This window comes from Procambarus clarkii, chromosome 58, assembly GCF_040958095.1.
Source record: "Procambarus clarkii isolate CNS0578487 chromosome 58, FALCON_Pclarkii_2.0, whole genome shotgun sequence".
NCBI lineage: Eukaryota > Metazoa > Arthropoda > Malacostraca > Decapoda > Cambaridae > Procambarus > Procambarus clarkii.
In genome coordinates this window covers 23626738-23651870 of record NC_091207.1, presented here as the reverse complement: position 1 = coordinate 23651870, position 25133 = coordinate 23626738, and the positions used below count along the sequence as shown (strand labels likewise).

The 25133-nt window shown below is 38.8% G+C and overlaps 1 protein-coding gene across 4 annotated transcripts in view; it reads left to right on the top strand.

Moving 5' to 3' along the window:
* The first annotated feature begins 1188 nt into the window (after positions 1 to 1188).
* LOC123767911 (epidermal retinol dehydrogenase 2) overlaps positions 1189 to 25133 on the top strand; it is a 28850-nt gene continuing 4905 nt past the window's right edge. Inside the window, exons 1-7 of one of the 4 annotated variants that reach the window (XM_045758021.2) lie at positions 1232 to 1312; positions 5305 to 5388; positions 8630 to 8785; positions 15018 to 15107; positions 17518 to 17625; positions 20486 to 20617; positions 23741 to 23870. In XM_045758021.2, coding sequence (XP_045613977.1) covers positions 8633 to 8785; positions 15018 to 15107; positions 17518 to 17625; positions 20486 to 20617; positions 23741 to 23870 — 613 coding nt within the window. In that variant the 5' untranslated portion in view covers positions 1232 to 1312; positions 5305 to 5388; positions 8630 to 8632. Of the gene's footprint in view, positions 1313 to 5304; positions 5389 to 6662; positions 6912 to 8629; positions 8786 to 15017; positions 15108 to 17517; positions 17626 to 20485; positions 20618 to 23740; positions 23871 to 25133 lie in introns of those variants that run through there. The other 3 variants (XM_045758022.2, XM_045758020.2, XM_045758018.2) reach the window with 3 other exon arrangements.

Sequence of the window (25133 nt, the reverse complement as noted above, 5' to 3'; positions counted from 1 at the left end):
TTTTTTTTATCTTTATTTGTATTTGTTCTCAACATCTTTTATTCTTTATGCTCAATTAGTATTAAGTTCTAGATATTAATGTTTTTCTTGCCCGAAACGCATTGCGTAATAGTGGCTTTAGGCATTGTATGTACTAGCTCTATCTATATATCAATCCATTAATGTAACATCACTTGTATGTATATACCTTACCTGAATAAACATCTGAATCTGAATCTGAATCTGAATATATATATATATATATATATATATATATATATATATATATATATATATATATATATATATATATATATATATATATATATATATATATATATAATGTGTGTGTGTATGTGCAGAAATAATATTAATAAAACAATTAACATCGTGTAGTGTACTCTATATATCAAAATATATTACTTTGAAACCCATATCATTCACTAAAAAAAAATTGGGCTACTCATATTTCAAATTCGCTACTTTTAGAGCGTCAGCTCCCTACTTTCAGCAATTTAGATCTGGCAACCCTGGGCTACTTAGCCCTTCATGGAACAGGGGGATGGGGGTAGGGGAATGGGATGGAAGGGTTCCATGGGATGGAAGGTCTTATACCCCTACCCACCACCACCACCGTGATCACTATCCATTATTAACCCTGCACCAGCAAACTCTATAGGCACAACAAGAAGAATGAATAATATCTCCCACTATTCCTTCACCCCGTCCCATCCCAAATTCTTATCCTGACCCCTTCCATGTGCTGTAGTCGTAATGGCTTAGCACTTCCACCTGATAATCCCCTCCCTCCCAATATTGGAGCGCGTACGAAATAGTCACAAAGTACAAAAAGTACCTCTTATACCCCCCTTGATGTGAGTGAGGTCACTGCATGATAACGACCACTCAGATATTCCGGCCACATGTTACACATGTCTAGTGTAGTTATGCGTATATGTATGTAGTTACACATTAAAAAACATAATTTGTAATATATATATATATATATATATATATATATATATATATATTTATATATATATTACAAACTATCTTTTTTTAATTTGGGCTCTACATATAGCCGGAATTAATTAAGAAAAGCTGTGGGTAGAATTGGATAGTTGGGTTGTAAGATTATAGAAATAGCCTAAGCTACTCTATCCCTTTGAGATGAATTTATTTTTTCTTGTCTCATTAAACATACTTGAACTTGAACTTGAAGTTGGGTTGTTGAGTCATTGTACTTAAGGCCCGTCACGTCTGTCTGTGACGTAGACGACAGCTTGGTGGTGCTCTCCTGTCTGTCTGTCCTCCTCCTCCTCCACCTGTCTTGGTAAGGTCAAGTCCCGCAGCCCTTTTTCACCCATATTTTGTTGTTTTTGAAGGCTTAAGCCATATATATGTAATACACATATGGTATAACTTGGGTTATTAAAACTTGTATGTGTCGGTCGGTTATATATTTTTGGATGTGTGTTTTGGTAAATTGGACCATTTTGGAAAATGTGCAGCAGCATGTTAGTTGAAATTGGCGAGAGTTAGTTTACAGGTTAATGATGAGATAGATGCTGGGAGGTGGGGGGGGGGGATGCTGTGTTATGGGTGATGCTATCATGTATGATAACGTATTTTTTTTTTTTTGCGAGCACTGGTCATTGTTTTCATCTAAATAGAGAAAAGCCATTATGCTACCATCCTTAGGCTAGCCTATCTTCTTGAGCTGATTTCGGGGTTTAGCATCCCCGAGGCCCGGTCCTCGACCAGGCCACATCATCAGGAAGCAGCCCGTAACAGCTGTCTTTAACTCCCAGGTACCTATTTACTACTAGGTGAACAGGAGCATTAGGGTGAAAGAAACTGCCCCTTTGTATCTGCCTCTGCCTGGGATCGAACTCGTAACCTTGGGACTAAGAGTCCTGAGTGCTGTCCACTCAGCTGTCAGGGCCCTAGGCTAGGGTTACGATACAATACAATGTATATTTTAAAGAATGTGTGTACAAATAAAGAGTAATGTACAATTGTACTTTTACACACACAAAAGAGAACAAATTACCTTTAGGGCCACTAATACTAGTGGCCTCGACGAGGACAGGAAGCTGGCGGCTTGTCCAATGTCCCCCCCTCCCGCCATTTGCCCTGATGATCTTTTCCAGCTGTATAGACATATATTTATTTATTTTATTTATTTATATATATATAAAAAGGTACATTGGGTTTGTGAGAGTACATAGCATTGATGTTTTTACATTCTTGTAAAGCCACTAGCACGCATAGCGTTTCGGGCAAGTTTTTAATCTAACAGATAATTTTAAGTAGGTACTGTAATTCCTTGCAAAATTGATTTTTTTTTTAACAAGTACATTGTAAGAAAATTTGGCAAAGATTAATAGGTACATTAAAATAAAATTTCTGGGTTATAAACAGGTACATTGTACAGTAATATAATTTGAGAATTATTTCAAGGTATAATGCAGTAAAATATGCATTTAATATAACAGTCATGATATAAGATGATAGCAATGATTACAATGGTGAAGTTGTATGGCTTGGGTACATATATTGGGGGATTGGGTAGCACAAGATACAGTGCGAGTTTAAAGCACTAGGTAGGAAACTATGAAGATGAAATTAGGTACTTTTTGGTTTTATTGTTTAATAAGGCAAAAGTTGGACAGCTTTTCAGTTCGTTAGGGATTGAGTTCCATAGACTAGGTCCCTTTATTTTCATAGAGTATTTACACAGATTAAGTTTAACTCTGGGAATATCAAAGAGATGTATATTTCTGGTGTGATGATTATGGGTCCTATTACATCTGTCCAGGAAGAGTTTCAGAATGGTTTGCATTTAAGAACAAGATTTTGTAAATGTAAATGGCACAAGAGAATGTGTGGAGTGAGTTTATGTTTAGCATGTTTAGGGATTTAAACAGGGAGGGCTGAGTGTTGTCTGAAAACAGAGTTTGGTAATGTTCTGATAGGAGGTTTTTGCTGGGTGATGATGGGCTTGAGGTAGTTTGCAGTGGTTTAACCCCATGCATAGATACTGTATGTTAGATAGGGACAGATTAGTGCATAGTATAATGAGAGGAGAGCAGAGTGGGGGAACATAATATGTGATTTTAAAGAGTATACCAACTGTGTTTGAAATGTTCTTGGATATCTGTTGTATGAGGGTTCTGAAGTTGAGTCTTTTTTCTAAGTATAGGCCAAGGAACTTTTCATAATTTTTATTGCTGATATTAACATTCTCTGAAGCTGAATTGCATTTGTTGATTTGCTGCAAAATAGGATGTCCTGTAGTAGGTCTTTTCTATGTTTAATGAAAGATTGTTGGTTGACATCCATAAGTGGACTTCTCTAATTCATTATTGACAACATTATTTAATGTGTGGGGTGTTGGGGTCTGAGTAGACAAGGGTAGTATCATCAGCAAATAATATAGGTTTAAGAATGTTAGACATATATAAAATAGATATACCAAAATTATATAAAATAGACATAAAATTTAACCCAAGGCGTGAAGGGGTAAAACTCTAATACTAAAGGAGAAATAAGCGAACAGTGAGAACGGTTATGGAAAATAAGAAAATAAGCAATAAAGATGATTCTTAAGGATGACAGGCATAGACTATTACAATATGAAGTCAGGCATTGTAGCAATAGTACAGTAGTTTATTTACATTAATAACATAATGGAAATAGAAATTAATAAATTATAGAAATACAGGGTGTAGTTTGGAAGAGCAACTGGACTCTCATAATATTTTGTTTGGAACATAACAACGTAGAGTAATACAGTATAGTAATATAAGGTCAATTGGTTCATTCAGGCACTTCTCTAATATGCCTATAAAGTGATGAATATTGTCTAACACTACACACAGAAATCACAATTGCGTGATGCATCAATCCTCGTCACGGCCCTTGTTGATTTGTTCATTTAATATGGTCTAATGTTTGGTTTTCAAAACTGCACTCAAATACATACTGTACATGACATAATGTGGTTGATAACTTCTAGAGATTTATTGGGTTTTGTTTGTATTTTTCACGTAACTTTGAGAGCATCTTGCAAAAAAGCACAGTACAGTATAGCTGTACCATATTGGGAGTGACTGGAGACTTGTCTGAATAACAAATTTGTGACTTCATTATGTATAGACTCAAAGGGTTATGTGTTATTTGGATAAAGGATGCATGAAATAATTGCTAATTCAAATCTATTCAGCTTAATTTGTTCCAGTATTTGAATAACACAGGCCTACATGGGCCTTTATCCAAGTAATGAAGTTACCAGTGAGCCAGTCTCCGACATGCCTAATCCTTAAATTGAAACCAAAACCTGTGCTGGCATTAAAATTATGATGTCATAGTAACATCATGCACATGCATTGTATATAAAACAAAATTTTATCCCTTGTTGTCATTAGATTGGGTAGAGTTCGGTTTAAAAAGTAGCAATGACATAGACAGGTAAAACTTTCCACGTTTTTTACCCTACCCTAATTCTCAGACTGTGAAAATTCATTGTTCAGCTGATTCTTCAGTTACTTAAAAAAAAAAAGCACATTGCTTTCTGTGATTTGGTCCACTTCAAAATGTTGTGACTGGATTATGGCAGCTGTGACACTGAGGGTTGCCAGGGTGTGGTGAAATCTTGAAGTTTTTTTGCACGTAGGTTTTTTGTTTTTTCCTAATTATTTGAACAGTATTTATTAACCATGGATATGGTTTGGTTAGGTTGAAATTGAAATTGAAATAAGTTTATTGAGGTAAAATACACACAAAGGGATGAGGTAGCCGCGTCCAACAGCCTGGTTGATCAGTCCGGCAACCAGGAGACCTGGTTGACGACCGGGCCGCGGGAACGCTAAGCCCCGGAAGCACCTCAAGGTAACCTCAAGGTAGCTCAAGCTATTCTCACCCCGTTCAGTACATCGTGTTAATACATACATAGACACACATCACAAGCAATAAACGTATTACCGAACATTCTGAGAGATAAATATATACATTTCCTCCTTTACACAAGTAGTATGGTATCAGACATACACACACATACTTTTATGACCTAGGTATACTGTATAGACAGGGTTAGGTTAGGTTTGTTCTCAACTCACAATTAGGAATTCTGGGTTTGAATCCCAGGCAGGACGTAAATGGTTGAGCACTTTCCCATCACCTAATGAGCCTGTTCACCTAATCATTTAACCATATAAATAACATAAAATTGACAGTAAAAGTGAAGGAAGATTCTCAGGCCGATACATAAATAGTACAGTGGTGTACAGTGGTGCCTTGGTTAACTAATTTAATCCATTCCAGCACCGAGCTCGTCATGTGAAACGCTCGTCCTGCAAAACAACAGCACTGTCGTCAGAGGTGTCCGAGAACCAGCGAAAACGCTAGGTAGCACCACGTGGTTTTCTTGTTAACAGAGTGGAAGCTCGTCATTCGAGACACATTTTCTGCGAGTGGCTTACTCGCTACCTGAAATGCTCGTAGATGGGGCTGCTCGTCACCCAAGGTTCCTCTGTACTTTATTTTAGTACAGTACAGTACAGTACTCACATACAGAACTATTTTAGTACTCGCATACAGCACATAATGAAAAAAAAATGTTTCCCAAACAGTTGGCATACCTTAAAAAATATATTTCCTCCATTTTACTCTTCTTAACATTTTATTACTCACTAATACATCCCTATCTAACTTCTGGTATCTTTGCATGGGCTTCAGTCTCGCCAAACTACCTTAAGCCCTTCATCACCTAGCAGAAATCAGATATCGAAGTTGTGACAAATTCTGTCTTCGGACAATGTACAACCATTCAAACCCAAAAATATGCTAAAGATCACTTGCTCCACACATTCTCTTGTGCTATTTATTTAGACTATCAAAAAGCCAATATTCACTTCAATTCTAATTCCTCAATATTAGTCTTGATTTCAAAGTCTTCTTGGATGGATGTAACTCTTGAACATCACACTAGAAATAATTATCTCCTTGGTATTCCTAGTCAGATTATTTTTATGCAAGTACACCATGCAAATACTGTACACCATAATGGGGCCCATAACAGTACAGTATGTGGAACTCCCTTCCTAATGAAGGGAAAATTTGCTTGACCTATACCTTATTCAAAATTAAAATGATGAAATACAGTACATAATTTCCTCACCATAGTATTCAGTACTCTATGCTACTACAACTAGTAACTATCTAGAAATATAATGCCAATATAATTTCTCATTTTCACTAAATTGCCCTATTAATGTTAATAACATTGTGTTTGTATTAACAATCAAATTGCTCCAATTTCTCATTGTATACATAAGCGACTAATTTTATTTCTTTAAAATTGAGTATTATAAGAAGTTTGTAGAAATTAATCATTTGTGAGAGACATGGATCTCGGTGCAGGCTACTATTATAGTTAAGACTGCATGGCAAGATGAAATTACCTTTTTAGATTTATGCAAAAAAAAAAAATCGATAACTATTTTAAAGATGACATTTTTCTGATTATACAGCATGGTTTAATGATAATGAAAATGAAGAACAAGTCGGCAAATACGTTAGGTTTATAGTTTAGTGGTCAAAGTCCAATGATCTTGAGTAATCTTAGATAAGATTGTATTGAGTCATTCCCATCTTGTAAGTGCTTATGAAGACCATATAAGGGCTTGCTGAATGACGATGCTAATATTAGACAGTAACTTTGGGGTGGCCCTGTCTTGCTGTGCACAACCCTGTGTAGTTCTGTGCTTGAAGAGCTACGCTCCCACTTGGCTTCATGCTTATTTGATGGATCTGATTTATTTTTGAGTATGGCATATGGTGTAAGTATAGTACTATGTGATCAGTTACTGTGTACTGACAAGCAGCCACCTTCCTGTCCAATTGATGCCACAAGAGATGGTGGCCCTCTGGTGAGTATAGATAATAATTGCATCTGAATTGTGCTTCAAGACCATCTACATGAAGAGTAGGCAGACAATGATTCACAATAACGTGGCTGAAGGATATGATGACCAAACCACACAAGATGGAGAAATGACACAAAAACGATGGAGTCGTTTCTCCATCTTCTGGTTTGTGGTTTGGTCTTCATTATTTGAATAGTAGTGTATGTAGTGTTAGATATATTCTTTGGTAGTAGTAGTGAGGAATTTCCCTCTTCTACAATTAGATAATTAAAAGGGGTCCTGGTAGTACAGGCAGGTTCGGTGTTGACGCACAATCTCGAATTCCAGGTTCGATCCACTCTGTAAATATGAATTTTCAATTTTTTGGGGGGGAGGGGGGGTAACTTTGTTTATTTAGCTTAAATCTGTGACCTCTTGTTCTTCAAGTTCCAGATCTCAAGAATTCTTTATCAATTTTGTCAATTCCTATTACTGTTTTGTACATAGTGATCATATTGTCTCTTTTTTTTATTCTTCTATCTTCTAGTTTGGCACATTTAATGCCTCTAACCTCTCCTCGTAGCTCTTGTCTTTCATTTCTGGAAACCATTTCGTTGCATGTCTTTGTACCTTTTTCAGTTTGTTGATGTGCTTCTTAACACACTATAGCGGTAGGGCTTTAGATACCCCCCTCTTATAATGTCCCAGAGGGGTTTGGTGTGCTAATTGCTTTCTGATGAGTCACAAGCCTTATGTTTGAAGTCCCATGGAAATATTGAAGACCTCAATTTCCCAGGGCAGGAGAACTTAGGGCATGAGCCATAGAAGATGGATTTTTAGTCAGTGTGATTGGGTCCTAAACTTGGTTGGGTGTGTGGGGGTCTTTGGGGCATTGCAGGGAGGGAAGCTTACATCTGGTGACTACTGTCAATTGAATCACATCTGTATATTGAGTGAGTGAGTACGTGTCCTTATATTCTAATGTCTTAAGCATCACCCTATATTTGCCTTGTTAAGGAAAACATGGTGTAGGATTTCAGTGCTAATCAGAAATAAACTAAATTGTAAGCCTTTATCTGCTGTGTATCAATTGACTTCTGTCTTATAAGAGGCAGCTAGATTCAAGTATTCTTGGACATCTCCCTTGGCTTGTTGATGATACTAATTACAGTAAATATTAAATTACCTCCCTCCAAGATGTTAGAGTAATTATCAAAGTGTCAAATTAAGGCATGAAGAGAATTGTTTGTACAAGGAGGGCTCTCTGCCTTCTGTCCTGTGTGCCGGTGTATTGTTGGGGCAAGTTGCATTAGGCTGCTGGCCAAGTAAGATGCCCCACCACCTATGGCAAATTAATATCACCAACCCAGCAGTGACTGGCAATCTTTGCCACCAGTCGCAGTAATTATTGAATGTAATTTTGTTAAGATGAAGGTGGTGGCAGCATTCGGTTTAAGTTAACTGTAACTTGTGGATTTGTTCATTTGATGCATCACGTTAGTGTGATCTCTGTGTGTGGTAAGTTAACTGTAATTTGGTAATAACGGTGGCAGTGTTATAAATTATAAGTAATAGCAGTGGTGTTATAGTATAATCACAGCACTTGGACTTTTCAGTTGAAACTTTCTCTTATACCGTAGGAATGCATATGCAGTATCCTAAAACCATTGTTATCCTTGCATAACATCCACTCTCCAAATCTATATTAAGAATTGCCCAAGTAATCCATATTTAATTTTCAGAAAATGGTTGGAATAATAATGGTGGTGTACCAGTATGTGCTACTGGTATGTGACTTTGTGCATCTCATTGTTCTATCGGCATTTCTGATGTTAAAGTCTCTATGGCAATTAATGTTTCCACTCCCACTCAAGGCTATCACTGGAGAAGTTGTTCTGGTGAGTTTATTTTGTTTTATTGTGATTTATAATTTAAGTGACATTGTGAGGTGTTCACTGCTGTGATACTACTAATTATGGGTTTCTCCTATCTCGCCATTTCCTGATTTTCAGGATTTATATTAGTTATCTCTAATATATATTTTCCCCCCAAAATGTACTGTGTTCGACACCTGGAGAATGCCTTTATATTGGCTTGAAACGTTTAGGGCTTACGGTGGTACAAGGAAAGATTTCTCTTGTTATTGTCGTGTATTGAACATAATTTGGAAATAAATAAGCATATATGCAGAGAAATTTGTACACATATGGCCTGATTCTGCAGAATAATCGCATTATTTTCGTTTTCAACAAATACCTTGAAAGTTTTGTGGAATTCAATTTTGTTTTATTATTGTCAAAAATGGTAAATGATATTCAATTTAAATTTGATGTGTGTCTTAGAACCATTTCATCGACTATAGTACATAAATTTTCATTATTCTAACTCCAATAGTTAAAAACAAATACAAATTCTTATTAATAATTGTAGTGAATGGAATTAATTATTTTTTCGTTCATGATATTGAGACATAATCTGAATCCTTTAACCCTTTAGCTGCTATAAGTGGTAGCATTTGTCCCCCCATAGAAAAAAAAGTGGAATTAAGTCTGCCTTTCTGGGGTGTTATTAGTAGCTACCCAGAGCTTCACACACTAATACCACAGGGCCAATACCATGTCATCAGGCCCCCCCCCCCATCCTCCCCTCAACAGAGGCAGGGAAGCTGAGGATGTCATAATACACCATTTAAAGACAGGAATCCCTACCAAAAAGGCAAAAAGAGGGGTCATAAAAACTTAAAAATGCTTGTAGATAAATGTTTGGTTTGAATGAATGCCAAATAAATCTTTTCAAAACAGCCAAAATACTGCCTCACTACTTCCATGCCCACCACTGTGTGACAGTGCAATTGGGCCCAGCCAATTGCAAAGATCCTGGTAATTGCTAACCAAAGATCCAGCACTGCCCAGCCTCCCCACTACCCCTTCTCCTGCAATACAGGAACAGATGCCTTATAATTCTGTTACCAGGCTGAAAGCTTTCCCTTCCTATTGCTTATGATAAGCCTTATCCTACTAGTATTCCCTGGAAACTGACCTGCCAATTGGTTAACAGTCAGGTACCTAATTACTGTTGGGTAAACAGGGGGGCAAACAGTTGCAGATTGGTGTGCAGTAAAACCTCCATGGCCAGGACTCGAGTTCAGACCAAATTGCTCCTGAGGCATGGGGCTGCCACTACTAGAACTCGTAGGGAAAAGGGGGGCAACCAAGAGGTTGCTGTAAGGTTGAGGTTACTTGTTCCCCTGTAAGAGGTGTTACATTATTCTCAATACTGTACTTTTCTGTGGGGAGCCCTGTTGGATCCCTGAAGCTATTTAAACTGATATCTGCTATATTAGTTTGGGGGGTCATCAGTTATAGGAGTCCGTATGTCTACTGGGAAGCACAAGCCAGAACCTGGCTCCCTCAGAGGGGCGCAGGGAGAAATGACCTATTAATACTACATTTTAATTACTGTATGTCGCAATTGCCATCAACCAGGCAAGCATTCAGAAAGGTAGGCAAAACAAAACGGACCACAAGCTGATGAAAATTGCGACCTACATCCAAAAAGAGCAAAAAAATACTTCCCCAGGAAGAAAACAAGCAACACTTCATCCAACTAACAATCCCGCTCTTTAGTGCATACCCGAAGAGGGGGAACCGGCTCACCTGAGCTGACAGCCCACCACCTCAGTTCTTGAACTGATGTGCTGGTGCCCTCAAGTTCCTGTTCTGGATTTTCCCGTGTGTGGCTGTACCAGCAGTGTGTGTGGTGTGGAGGCCAGGTGTCTTATTGTACATGGAGCAGCATGCACCTAGGGTGATCGTTTTTCCTGGGGCATTCGGAACTCGCTCACGTTTGAGGACTTCTTCACTTAATGTTGTCTTTTCCCCACTTAATATTGTCTTTTCCCATGGGGTACGTCGGGGGTCTTGGGCTTTTTGTTTTGCTCTGGATGGGGAGTGTTATTGGCTGGGTGGGGCACACTGCGGCCAGCACAGCTTGCACACACAGCGGCCGACGATTCTCTCTGGCTGCCAGTTTGTTGTGTGTCTTTGGGGGTTTTGTTTTTCTTTCTAGCATTTTCGGTTTTTGTTCACTGAGGTGATCTGACTAGCATCTTATTAGGCAAGCCTAGGTTGTGTTGGTGGTCCTCCTCTGTTGCCCCGAGGTTTCTCGGCTACTACTGGTGGTCTGTTTGCCTGCTGACAGACAGGGTTCTACCAGCTTAGCTAGCCTCAGTGCCTGGGCTTCCCATTGGGCTTACTCACCCTATGGGCCTGGGAAAACCCCAGTGGGCTCGGGGATTTGTCTTTTGAGTCCTCTCTCGCCATGTGCGAATATGAAGATTGTTCGTCGCTCCTGCCTTAGGGTGACGATCATCTGAACTTCCTTCGTCATGCTGCTCGGTGGGTCAGTGACACCCACGACCCGGAGTCTTGCAAGACTTGTTCCCTGTTTGTGCTTCAATTTACCCATCCCTTGTCTGATGATCTCAGGGATTAGGCAGCAGCTGCATTGCATGCTCAATTCTCCTTATTGCAACGGGCCTGGTTGCCCAGTTGGAGGCCCCAAATAGAATTTAATGGGGTCAATGCACGAAATGTGCCAGGAACCATGAGTGGTACCTATTACAAGGGAGATAGGAAAATGAAGTGACTAGTAAATCTCAACCTGGAAGGCACTAGAAGAACTTGTATCAGAGGACACCATACAGAAACCCCACTGGTACAAACCAAGGCAAATGGCATCCGCAGGTTTTTGGTCTATTTTTATTCTTAAGTGCATATTACAGTACTTAATTGTCTTAACAACTATCCATGCTCTCCTTCTGTCCATATTTGTGCTTATAAATTTACTTTCTCATGTATATAACTTGACAGTTAACATTTACAGAACATGTTCTCTTCCTTATGATTAATGTAGCTAAGAGAGGCAATTCATGTATTCTACAGGTTCTACCAAGACTTATTTCAACAAGTCGTAAAAAAAAGGATATGTGGTGTGCATTTGTTTCAAAGGCACTAGACCAGCTCTTGCCACCTAAGGGGGCCATCCAGTGACTCAAATCAACTTTGGAATATTGGTCAAACTTGACTCCTTTCTACTGATGTGGTCACACAAGATTCACCTTTCAAAGTGGTATTCTTTATTTTGGTAAATACATTTTTAATGTGTATATTTGAGCTTCTGAGTACCTACAGACCCTTGCATGTTTTGCATGGGATGCTAATATGCTTGACAGTTTTCCCTTACTGAAATATTTTACAGTGAAGTGATGAACTATTGCATTCTCAAAGCACTTTGCTATGATCTTAGGTTTATTGCTACCACATACGAAAGATTAACCCTTTGAGTGCTAAACTTAGTTACAGTTTGTCTGAGGAATATTCATAAACTCTGAGAGCAAAAAGTGGATTTATAAAATGCTGTGATATCAGAAAATTTTAATTTCCACATGTTAGGAAGATAATGAATATTTGCTAAAGTAGTTTTCAAATAGAGTACATTGGCTCAATTAGGGTAGTGATGGGTGTTCATTATGACTGCTTTATTGCTTTAATTACAACATTGCTTTAGCACGGAAACTGTAATGAAGGTGTTTGTTGTTGTAATTAATGAGGACTCGCCAGCTCTAAGGCACTTCCCTGCTAACCGTGCAGTTTATTGTTCTTGAAAGGGATTTGCTTGCTATGGTTTCGATTTGATTCAATTTTTCTTTTGATGGATTGTTTCTATTTTACCCTTTACTGTTGTGTTTATAACCATTATTTTTCCAATTATTTTTTTGTCATTATTTGTGGTTTGTATGAGTTCTGAAAATTTTCTATTTTAAATTCTAGAATGTGAAAATCCTGATAATGTAAGTTTTCTCTCACTGTATTATAATTATCTTGCAGTTTTCTTAAAATTTAACTTAGTTTAGGAGTTAAATTTGTTTTATATATAAATTTTTATTATACTGTATTCTTGCATTTTGTGTGTTGAAAGCTTTAAGTGGACATTTCAAAAGTATATTATAATTTGAGGTGACTATTATTGATATAAAACCAGTATTGAATGTAATGAATGCCTCTGGTAGAGCCCTGGTGGCTCCCTGAAGCCGGCTCCTCACCACTAGGTCAATTTAATCGTAGGAGTCCATTTAGGCTTACTGGGAACCAGAACCTGGCTTCCTCTCAGAGGCAGAGAGAATTTGGGGACATTGTCATCACCCACAATTGGAAAGCATCCAGAAAGTCAACAAAGACAACTGCAAGGTTTATAGAAAATGAAGCACCGAAGTGGCCAAAAGACTCGTCAAAACTATTCGGGCAAAAGCAAGCGATCTAACTAGCATAGATTCATTAGTATTGATGACTGCCACCAGGTGGCCTGAAGCTCTGGCCCACAGGTGACTCCAAGGCTTGACCAGAGCTGATGCACTCTGAACCGACAAACCTGGTAGGGAGGAAGGAAGTCGGAGGCTTGACCAGAGCTGATGCACTCTGAACCAACAAACCTGGTAGGGAGGAAGGAAGTCGGAGAGCCACCGCTGGCTTATTACATTCAATACTGGTTTCTGGGAGGAGCCATTTGGTGGCTTCCTGGAGCTAAATGACCACAAATAACGGAAAACAAGGGACTTTACCAGGGATGAGGAGAGACAGCAGGTACTACCCTGAAAAAAAAAAGCCCTTGGTCAGGAACCCATCCCAGCAACACACAAGACTGATAGGGACCAACAATAAGAATCAAACAATGGGCTGCCAGAACCTCATCAGAACAATAAGACCATCGAACCTGAAAATAGGTAAACAACATGGGGAAAGTTGCAGAAAATGTTGTGTACTTAAAAACACCAAGGACTTGAGGGTAGACCACAGGCTGGGCAGCTATGATAACATGACAGACAGAGGAAATGAGCCCCATAACATGGACCATGGGGAAATAGGAACAAACAACGTGTTTACCAAAGCAGGACCAGTGGCACACAGGCAGTGGCCAAATGCCACCACTGGACATAACAAGTGATGCATTCCTGACCTGAGAAACCAAGCATCAAACACCAAAGGACCCCTCCTAGAAGCCAGCTGACTCATACTGTGCCAGTAAAGGAGATGGCAACAGACAAATTTTCCACCAGGAGTGAGGAACAATCCCCCCTCCTGCCTCCAGAGGAGAGCACGAGGGGTGTGTTTCTTGCCTCTCTGAGAGAATACCCCTGACTGAAGGGCCAACTGGGAACACAGGAGAAGAAAGACAAAGACTCTTATCAAGAGACAAAGGCAGCTCAGGAGAAGCATGAGCTGTCTGGAGGTGAAAGAACCCACCCCTGAAACATGCATCAAAAGAGAAGATGAAGGGACAGAAGAGGTGAAATAAGTGCGAGGCATCGTCATACTGCTGCCGCCAAGAGCTGCCGCTGGCGTGACACAAATAACCCAACCACCTGCTTGCCACACAAATGGTAAAAAAGACCCATGTCAGAAACTCCAGACATATAGAACAAAGGAGAAAGCTGAACCAGGAAGGTATATCATAGGGCTGACCTGCTGAAAGAGGCAGAGCTATGGAAAAATTCCCGGATTTGGACAGGGCCAGAAGAGCCATAAACATAGTTCAAACAGGCCATCAAGGAGAAGTGAAGCATAATTAACCTTATTAAGCACACTGGGGCTTTAATGGATAGTTATTCATTTAAACACAGGAAAAAGCAAAATACAAGCTTTATTTTTATGCTTACATAAAATATATCTGTGAGGTGTAGCTGGCCCTAGACTAGTCCAGCTCAAACAAATCTTGCAGAATGCAGGAATTCCAAATATAATTTTCTCAACACAAACTACAGGTACTACTGATTATTAGATATATGGACCACAAAAATATATATCGTAATTTAAAATAATACATTTTGTTTTTGATAAAAAGCTTGAAAGGATTTTAGATGTAATTATGCTCGTTAATATGTAATGCACTGTACAGTACAAAATGTAGCCGATCCTTCCAGTAGGCCAACTCACTGCTAGACACTGATCAATGTAGTTTTGTTATACATTCCTGTGTTAAGGATGTGGTTTAACCTCATACTGTAATTGTAGTTTCCCTCATCCCTTCCATTTAAATAAATACTCTAAATATTTATCTTCGTCTAATTTTTAGGTGACTGGAGCTGGTCATGGAATTGGTCGAGAACTGGGGCTCCAGTTCGCACGTTTAGGAGCTAGAGTTGTGTGCTTGGATATTAATGAGGTTTGTATTAGTTACCTTTCATCTTGCTTTCTTTGCTAAAATATTGCACAAAACTAAGAACCTTATCCAGTGGGCACAGTATCCAAACTATAACTTTAAACCTATATTCAGTGTTATCAATGTTGAATTAAAGTTGATGACATTCATTCAGCATTGAGGTTATGCTTGGAGGTTGTGTCCACTAAGTACATTAATTATTTAGACATTACTTTGTATGGTATATATTTCAATCAAGGTTATGAACCTTTTCATATACTGTGCTGTGCTTTTTCAATTTATTACATGTAAAAAATATCATAAGTTTACCTCTTAGGTATATTTATAATTTCCAATTTTTTTTTTTATATTGGTGCTAAATAGTTTAAAAGAGTTTTATAACTTTACAAGGCAGGGGGATCATTTGGCCTTTTTTTCACAGGCAGGTATAGTACTAGTACTATGAAGAGAGTGAGGTAAAGAGCCTTTCTTTTAGCATTGGATGTTTTGATGGCACTTATCTTGGTACCACTTAGTGGTGTGCTGGATATATAGACTCACATGTGCTGGAGTAAAGGACCTCTGGAAAATGATTGAAGAATTAGAAGGGACATGGGACACAAAGGGAAGCTGAGAGGGAACGTAAGGTTGCTGGGAAACGAAAATAGCTAGATAGGAATAAAGTAGCCAGGTTAAGGAGGACATTGAAGGACTATAAAGGATAACAAAGAGAAGGAAGCAGCCAAATGGGTACATGAGAACATGATAGTAGTGGAAGAGGAGAAAATAATCATGGAGATTGCCAAGATTCTAAAGAAGACAAAATTAATAAAAAAAAAGGGGAGATCAGAATCAAAAAGTGGTAGTGCAGTTCACTAGACATAAGTGAAGATGTTAAAAAAAAAAGCCATTATCAATTATAAGCTGTCAGTCAATGGGAGAAAGAGAGAGAGAGACAAAGAAGCTGCCTGTGGTGTTGTGTAGGGGGGGGGGTCCTCCCAACTTTTCAGTATGAGGCCCACATCTTACCCATTTTACCCATTTTTGCATGTCAAAGAAAAAATTGGTTTTATAAACTGAATGAATAAATTTGATTTGCATCTTTTCTGGGTAATGAGCATGAGATAATTCAGAACAAGAGAAATGTGAAGATTGCAAAGATGCCAAGCTAACACTTGGAAATGCTATATAATGAGTAACAAATGTTAAACATAGCAAATGCTCTGACACAAGAATCATTTACTTACCAGCAGATGAGAATGGCAGGTTATTAACTCTTTTAGTAATTTTATTTACTGAAATGAGAATTTGCCCAATTTTGTGGCACTCTGGTAAAATACAAACCTCAAGAAATTCATTAAAACAAATCAAAAAAATCTAAATACCCCTGTAGTCATCAATAACAGTCTAACAAAAATAAAGTCAGTCTGCACCTTTATACTCAAGTCCATAATAAACATCAGAGGATTCCCAAACAAATGTACCAGTATTGATGTTTTCTTACTGCTTGGTAAACGACAGATTGGCCAGGCTGACAACACTCTGGCTTGGTGTCCTATGGTAAGGAGCATGGCGGACAAGAACTGGACGTGTCAAATGTCTTGAATGTTTGGTTGAGAAAAAATGAAGGGAAACAATTAATTTTATTACTGTACTTTTATATATTTCAAGTTGTTGCTGGCTGGATGTGGTAAACATTCCATAGTTTGGAGACCACGGTGGAGAGGGTGGCGTCCACACCTGCTTGCCTCACAAACAAGAATCACTCCCTCACTGGTTTGATCCTTTGGCAGGTGGGATGATTAGGCTCTGGTATTTCACTGTTCACCCTTGTTCATCCAGCAGTAACTGGGGACCTGGTTGTAAGGTGATTAGTGGATCATGTTCTGGGAAAAACAAGCAGGATAGGACTTAGTAAGAGCTGCAAGAAGTAGTTCTAAGCCTCCAAACGAAAGTCGGGAGACTTTGCTGGCTTCACTTTAACTGTAGTGCTGTATGGTGGTTTGTAGACCACACGCACATTGCGGTAGTGCCTCTTGATGGAAGTAACTTGCTTTCCATCTTCACATTATGTATGCAGTACAGTATTATAAAAGCTGTTGTCCTATACTTTATTTTTCTCTCTTTTGTGGCTTTCCTTACTTGGTTACCTCTTTACTTACTGTATTTGCTTGCTGAATAAATCCTCAATTCTCTACTGAAAACTATACTTTAAGGTACCCGTATGTGGTGACTCACTTGTCAAAACCAATTCAGTATGCAATTTGCTTTACAGATATTTCATGTGTTTTAAGTTTTTATGTTTCAAGAGGAGTTCCTAGCAATAATAAAATATATATTTTTTTTTTTTTATTTTAATAGTTTGTGTATTGTTGTACTTGTTCCTGCCTTATTTAATTGAAAAATGACTCCCCTGTTGTTTTTATTAACATAGGCTAACAACAACAAAACTGTAGCGGATATTGGAAAAGAAGGTGGAAGTGCTTGGGGTTATAGATGTGATGTCAGTAGTAAGGAAGATGTCCATGCAGTGTCAGACAAGGTATGTTTAATATGTTGTCCATATTGTAAACCAGCTGATGTATAAACATCATGATATATATGTCTAGGAGAGACATAGTACCGATATTATTTATTATAATATATTTTACAACAGCACCCTAGGCTGTTGTGGATGGGCGATGTACCTTAACTTTTCCACTGTTCTTCTCGGCTATTTCATTATTGTTACTCGATAAACTCCTCCACATTTTTAGTTGGTCATGTTAGCAATTACCCATTCCATTATATTTTACTACAATGTATTATATTTAATAACCACTAGCGGAGTTAATAGTATGAAAGGCTGCTAGGATATGTACATGTACAGTACATTGATATAGAAAGTTTGGTTTGGATTTTGTGCCTGCAGCTTCCTTGATGTTGACCTACACATCTGAATACAATCTTGGCATTTTCCAATTTCAGGTGAATCAATGATACAAAAAAGATTTTATTCAGTCTTTGGTAGATGGTTCCACTTTTTGTGTCATGAGTTTAATAACTAATATGACATACAATTAGAAAGTATGTTTCTGGGAGGGGGCCCCATCTGTTGCTTTCCATAGCTAAGAGCTGGTCTAATCCAGTCATAGGGAGATGCACCAGATCTCTTTGAGACCCACCATTGTCTACACCAAACCACGCCCAGAATCTGACTCCATCTATGAGGTAAGGGGAGCTTGAGGATCAGGGATCAACCTAAAAGGGAGAAAAACCCACTATAAAGCAAAAGCACAACAAAACAAGGAATTACTTATAAAAAAATTAGGTATCCTTAGGTAAAAAAAATATACCCCCTCTTCGCTCTCCTCTCGCCTGGACACAAAATAAAGAGCATGGTTATTCCGATGCAGCTCATTCATGTTCCATGTTAAGCTAAGTGGTGTTGGCTATACTGGGAATAGTAGTTCTGGGGGGAGGGAGCTTTTTTTTTTCACTTTGAGCCAGAGTTTCCTTCTTTAGCAGTCAGCCCACATTTATCCAGCCCCACTAAGAGATTCTTGCATGAGGTGTTTGGATTCTTCCTTTATGAGCAAACTCCTCCTGAGTCACCTTACTTCTGGGTAGTGTACAAGACATGTTCTCCACTGCAAGGCCTGTTAATGGGGGGGATAGTATTTAGTGGTGTTCTTGTGTTGTGAACACACCTGGCCCTGCTCCTTCTCCTTATATGTTGGGGCTTTTACCGAGCATACACTTGGGTTGTGTAACCCGTTGTTCTCGTCCATGACTGCCTCCTCCATTTCTTGCCAGGTGTTTATGGTTAAGGTTCAGGTTTATTCAGCCAAGACACTTTGGTCATGCCTGGCATGCCTGCCCATCTATATGACTACTGTATTCACGTGGCTGCTTTCCTTCATCCCACTTATATTATGTTCTCAGATTGTTTTGGCTTCCCCATCCATTCCTATACCTGACTGCAGGTTGCAGTAGAAACCACTTTCTGCTTCAATGGACTCCTGCTGTCCTCTGCCCCTGCTTTCCTCTGCCCATGAAAGGGGCTGCTGTGGTCCTGTTTCATATGGCAATGGCTGTTGGCCTCGTTTGTGGCTATGGCTGTTTGCTTCTGCTCTCTGTAATGGTGGCTTTTGCTCCATTTTTTTTTTTTTTTTCAAAAACTACAGTGTATTTTAGGCTCCAGGCTGAATGGCAGGCTGTGGCTCCTTTGTGTACTTTGGTCTTACTTTCTGGGTATGTGTCCCAGATGCCAGCGGGCACTTGGTCTTCATTTTGTGAGCTTTTAGCAGGTCCTCACCTCTGTGTCTCCTGCTCTGGCTAGGATTCTGCAATTTTTCCTCTGGATTCCCTGTGTAAAGTGGGGCTTTGGCTTGTGCGTCCCCCAGGTTTCAAGTCAAGTTGCGGCAGTGGCTGGGCTATTCCCATCAAGGTTGATGTTGGCCTTGGAGCCTATCTTTTGATCTGGCAACCACTGATTTTGAGGTGTTTACCAAGGACTTCAAGGAAAATGGGGATTGTTGGCTGTCTCTTACCATCCGTCTCAGAGGTGCCTTACAGCTTGGGGCTAGCCTGGTCTACCTCTTTGTGGCCTTGTTTTAGCTAGGCCTAAGAGCTTGTTCTTCTGGAAGGCTTGTTAGTCTTCTCCCTGGGGTTTCCCCCTACCCTAGGCCACCTGTGTTTTTCAAGGCTCAGGGCCTGTGACTCGGTTCCACCCTATGGCCTCCTTTGGTTCGTGGGCAGTGTGCCCAGTTGTTCCTGGGATGTGGCCTTAGTTGCCACCTACTTACTGGCTGTCAGGCATTTCACAATTAGGGTGTTTACAACTCAGCAATAAACATTTACTGCCTTGGGTACCAAATCTCCTAAAGCAGTTGCTTCTTTTGAGTGCACTGATCTCTGAATTCTGGGCTCCTCTTGCTTTGTAGAGCATGCTAGTTTCTGGTCGTGACTTCCCATAGGCAAGGGGGGGGGGATCTTGGAGGTCTACTGCATCTTCCTATATCTTGGATGGAACACCACTTAGCTACATGGAGCTACTGAGGGCCTACCACAAAGTGGCATTTCATTATATTAAGTTCTTGGTTAACTTATACTTTTACATAGATTGTGGGTTGCAATTTTTTTTCATTGTACCTGTTTATTTATTCATTAAAAGCATGTACAGGTTATTTTTGTCTGTAGGAATGAGTCAACCCTTTGTGTGAAGTAACATTTGAGATGGTGATTTAATTCTGTATTCTTCTTTTATTACTTTGTGTTATGTAGACTTTCTTGATTATAGGATTAACAGCACAAAAAAAAATCAGTTTTATAATTAATAAATGGTGTGTATTGTATTACAGTATTACATTGTTATTTTCAATTTTGTTTCCATTTACAGTATTAATATCATCTGATTCCAGATCCGTAAAGATGTAGGAGACGTAACCATCCTGGTTAACAATGCTGGCATCATGCCATGCAAGCCCTTCCTTAAACATACTCCTGAAGATGTTCACAACATCTTCAAAGTCAATGTGTTTTCTCATTTTTGGGTAAGTACCAAAATAAAACAAAAAAACAAATTCTTGATGAAGTATTGGTATACTAAATAATTTCATTGCCCATTTCCCATGTTTTTTTTTTTCCATTTACTGTCTCTCTCTTGAATGTGTACATGTGATGTGCCTTCCTTACTGTCGTCATCTCTTGAATGTGTACATGTGATGTGCCTTCCTTACTGTCTCTCTCTTGAATGTGTACATGTGATGTGCCTTCCTTACTGTCGTCATCTCTTGGTGACTTGCAGATTTTTTTTTCTTGCTGTCATGTTCTTGATAATAGTAGTACTCATTGTCCTGGTAAAACTGCTTGCCTCTGCGTTGAACCATTGGCTTTCCAGCGTACATGGTTCTATTTCAGCAGAGAGACGTTGCCATTGGGTGGTATGCCTCAACTGAAACACCTAGCACTTTATTAGACACTTTTCCTCCATTCACTATCTGTTTCCCCATGATGGCCAAATTGGAGAGTTTTGCAAGCTGTGTCATGTTGCCCCTCCAGTGTGGCTGGTATTATCCTCGCTTTGAGCCCTTCTCTATCGTACCTTCATCTGATACCCATCATGGTCCTATGGCTCGTCCATACCATTGGCGGGAGAACTTAAATTCTAAGAGGTCTAACACCTGCATCTCTGGCATTTGACTTTGTGCGTATGTAACTTCCTTTTTTACTGGGTAAAAATAACTTTTAGGCCTTATGTGCATACATTTGTTTTATATATTAATCTTAAAACTCTGACTCCATGTTGCAAAGCTAGCCTCTCCCAGTTCTGCTTGGTTGTCACATTCAGTCAGCTGCCATATATATGCAGTGACCACCCAACAATTCAGACCTTGTTAACTCTAATCTCTTAAGTAATTTGACCAAAATTAAGGCAAAGTTTGAGCATTGCTTGATTATGCCTTAAATAAGATCAACTGTACCTATTTTCAAGCTAAAATAAATTTCTTTTATTCTAAATTGACTTTCAACACTGTGCTGTGCCTTCTTTTCATATCTGAAATAAAAAAAATCTCGCCAATACCTTCGTCCTTACGATATAAAACTCCAACTTTCAACAAACTAACACAATTTGTAGTAATTTGGTTCACATTGCTCCTCTTACTTACAATGCTGCTGGCATTTACTTTATTTCCTGTTCATCTTGTCCACTCCAATACATTGGTGAAACTGGCTGTATTCTTAAAGACAGACTAAAAGAACACAAAGGGAGTGTCAAGTCTGCACACACATTGCTGTCTTCCGTCATGTTAGAAATTTTAACCCCTGCACTGCTCATACTGAGATATCTCGGCTGATGGGTGGTGTCCCATCTGAGAAAACTTGTTTGTAGGTACAGGTACTGTATAGAGAATGATTCAAAACTTCAGTATTAAACATGGGGCTTACATCAGACTCTATTCCTCTGGTCTCTATTTCAAGATGCCATCTTGAAATTCCTGCTGGATGAGAGGATCTCAGTACTACCAGTGCTTCCTAAGCTTGTACATACAGCAGGAACTCACAGCACAGCTGTGCAGGTTGGGACCACAACACCACTTAATAATGAGGAATAAAATAAGTAACTTCAATTATTTTAGAATGAGTGTGTCATAGCTTATCCTGATTGTAATAAAAACCCGTGCACAAGGTTCAGATATCGGTGAACATAGTTCTAATTATGTTCACAGCAGGATGTAGACATTTAATTAAAGCACACAGCCGAGGTTTTGTACATATGTGCATCGTGCAACATAACCTCGTGTTTCTTTAGAAAATATTCTTGTGGGAAATGATTCATATTCATGATTTAGTGACAGGAATCACATAATAATAATAATAGTGTTGTGGCTAGAATTAACAATGTGGTAGTATACTTAATGCATATTGCTGTGTTGGGTGACGTTGTCTGCTGATGTAGTCTGGTTGTGGCATGTGGGTCTATACTGTGCTAAGATATCTTTACTACACCCACCAGAACTACTTAGTGGTTCGTTATGGGTTTATAAAAATAAAGGTAGCTATATTTGACATGTGTATATACTGTTGTGTAATAACAGCAAACACAGTTTTATTGTTCTAAGAATGTCACTAAGTATGACAACCATATTTTTGAGCACAGCGATGTACTGCACATTTAACTATATAACTTCCTCAAATTACACATTATTGAATAATAATACTGCAAAAACTTCAGTATATTTTCTATATATATCACTTGTATATAAAATATAAGTATATTTTCTACACTTGCACACTAAAAATATACAGTATATCACATCTATATATTTTCCTTAACTTGTACCTTTTTCTGACCTTTTTACCTTATTCTTATGTTATTATCTTACTGCTATACTTCTTGATTCCCATACTTCAAACCTATTTCTATTCTTCTTACCTTACTCCTTCCTATTCTTACAAACTTTTTCACCTGTCATCTCGGTCTCTTACCTTATATATATTGATCTCTACCACACTTCTATTTCTATTACACAAGTTGATAATGGACCAGGATAGACCGAAACATTGTAAATTCTTTTATTTTCACATTTGTGGGTTGGGTGTTAAATTTTCAGCTATGTCATTGCGACCGATTGTATATTGTTGTAATTTTATTTTTATATATTTTTATGAAACGGTTGCTATAACAATCTAAATATATTTATTGTATATGGAAATACAAGTTCAATTGGTTGAGTACAAATAAGAACGCTTGTTCAGTATTTTTACGTGCTTCGTAAGAAATTCAGGTACAGTAACTTTGATCAACTGACCCTATCTGTGTAGACCCAGACAGGGTCTACCCCATATGATTTGAATTCGTAGGTGAATGCTGTACCCGTGTGCATGACTTGTGAAAGTATGTCACTCTTGTTGCATTTTTTTCATAGTTGTGTTCTAAGATCTGGGCCTAGAATTTCTGAAGGTTGAATCGGACCTTTGCCTTCTGCTATTTTACAGACCTGCCATGTCTGAGAGTGGCTGTTGACATAGATATTGATTAATTGATTGATTGATTTAGATAAGTTTGGATGCAGGGAAAAATTGTGTTGGATATAAGGTCTGTTTTCTACTGAAAATTTAATATGGTTTAGGTTCATACTGTAGTGTTAAAAGTTGATTATCTTCCTTTGCAGACTGTTCAAGAATGGTTACCATCTTTTGTGGTAGCTGGCCGTGGTCATGTTGTTGCCGTATCTTCCATATGTGGCCTTATGGCAACATCTAACCTTGTTCCATATTGTTCATCAAAACATGCTGTAAAAGGTAAGCCTTAAAATGCTATTACAGTGGGGCCTTGATTTACGATGGTAATCCGTTCCCAGAGACATATCTTAAGTCAAAACGATTTTTCCCATAAGAAATAAAGGGAATTGAATTAATCTGTTCCACACCCCCAAAAATATTAACTTTAAAATACATTTTATACTGAATACAATTTTTCTCTAACTACAATACAGTACATATGTGTATCTTACCTTTATGGATAATCCTGCGCGGGCCCTAAGCCTCTGGCTGGCCCACTAAGTGTTGCTTGTTTCTGTTTTACTTGGGCGGAGTATGAGTATTTATGACTCGTATGGTCGCTTCAGTAAGATTTTGCCATATGTGTTTAACAACTTCTGCTCTGTTGAATCTAAGTTGAAATCATAACGGGTTTGTAACTGTCCACTGTGTTAGATATTGTTCCAGTGGTCTGTTGGGCATTTCTCCACAGTGCTGACATTTCCTCTCATCTTCCGGAACCTGTAAGCCTATTTCCCATGCACATGGGTATCTAAGCCTGATGCGATGTAAGTGCACTTCTGTTGCTCTACTGCTCCCTTTCATCAAACTAAGTGGCTCGTAGTTGGTTGAATTCTTGTACCAACGCGTTGATTCTGATGTTGCAACTGCTGTGTTGTGGTCACTGTACATCTTTTGCATTGCTCTGTTTCTAATGGAGGAGAGGTGTTACTGTTTGGAAGGGGAGTCCCCCTTCCATTATAACATCAGGCAGTGATGACTTCTCTGGGGCACACACTCTCCTATGTTTTGCCTGCATACCACTAGGACCTGGTTGTGATTCACTGCTTGTTTGTCTCACTAAAAACCTTTCCATAGATTTTTGCATTTCTATATGTTTTAATTTTTGTCTGTAGTGAGGCATCACAAGTGTCATTAAAAAGTTAAGGCAACGGTCTACTGCACCATGATTTGGGCGAGTCGTTTCAGCAAAAGTTTGCAATTCTTCCCATGCTGCACATATTTTCTCAATAAATGAAGAAGGGACATTCTATACTGTCTCCTCCTCCCCTAAAGAAATTTCCTCGGCTGTCTCTTTTTGCTGCTCCTTGTGAAGTTCTTTGGTGGTCAGTTCTTCGCTGTGTTCCTCCACCAGCTCGCAACACACAACACTCACAACACTATGAATGCCACTTCTTTTTCTAAATTTTTCAAACCATCCCCTGCTCGCCTTAAACTCTCTTGCATTTGCATCACTCGTTCCAAGGGTTTTCTTTAAAAGGTCTTCATGCAATTTCCTTGCTT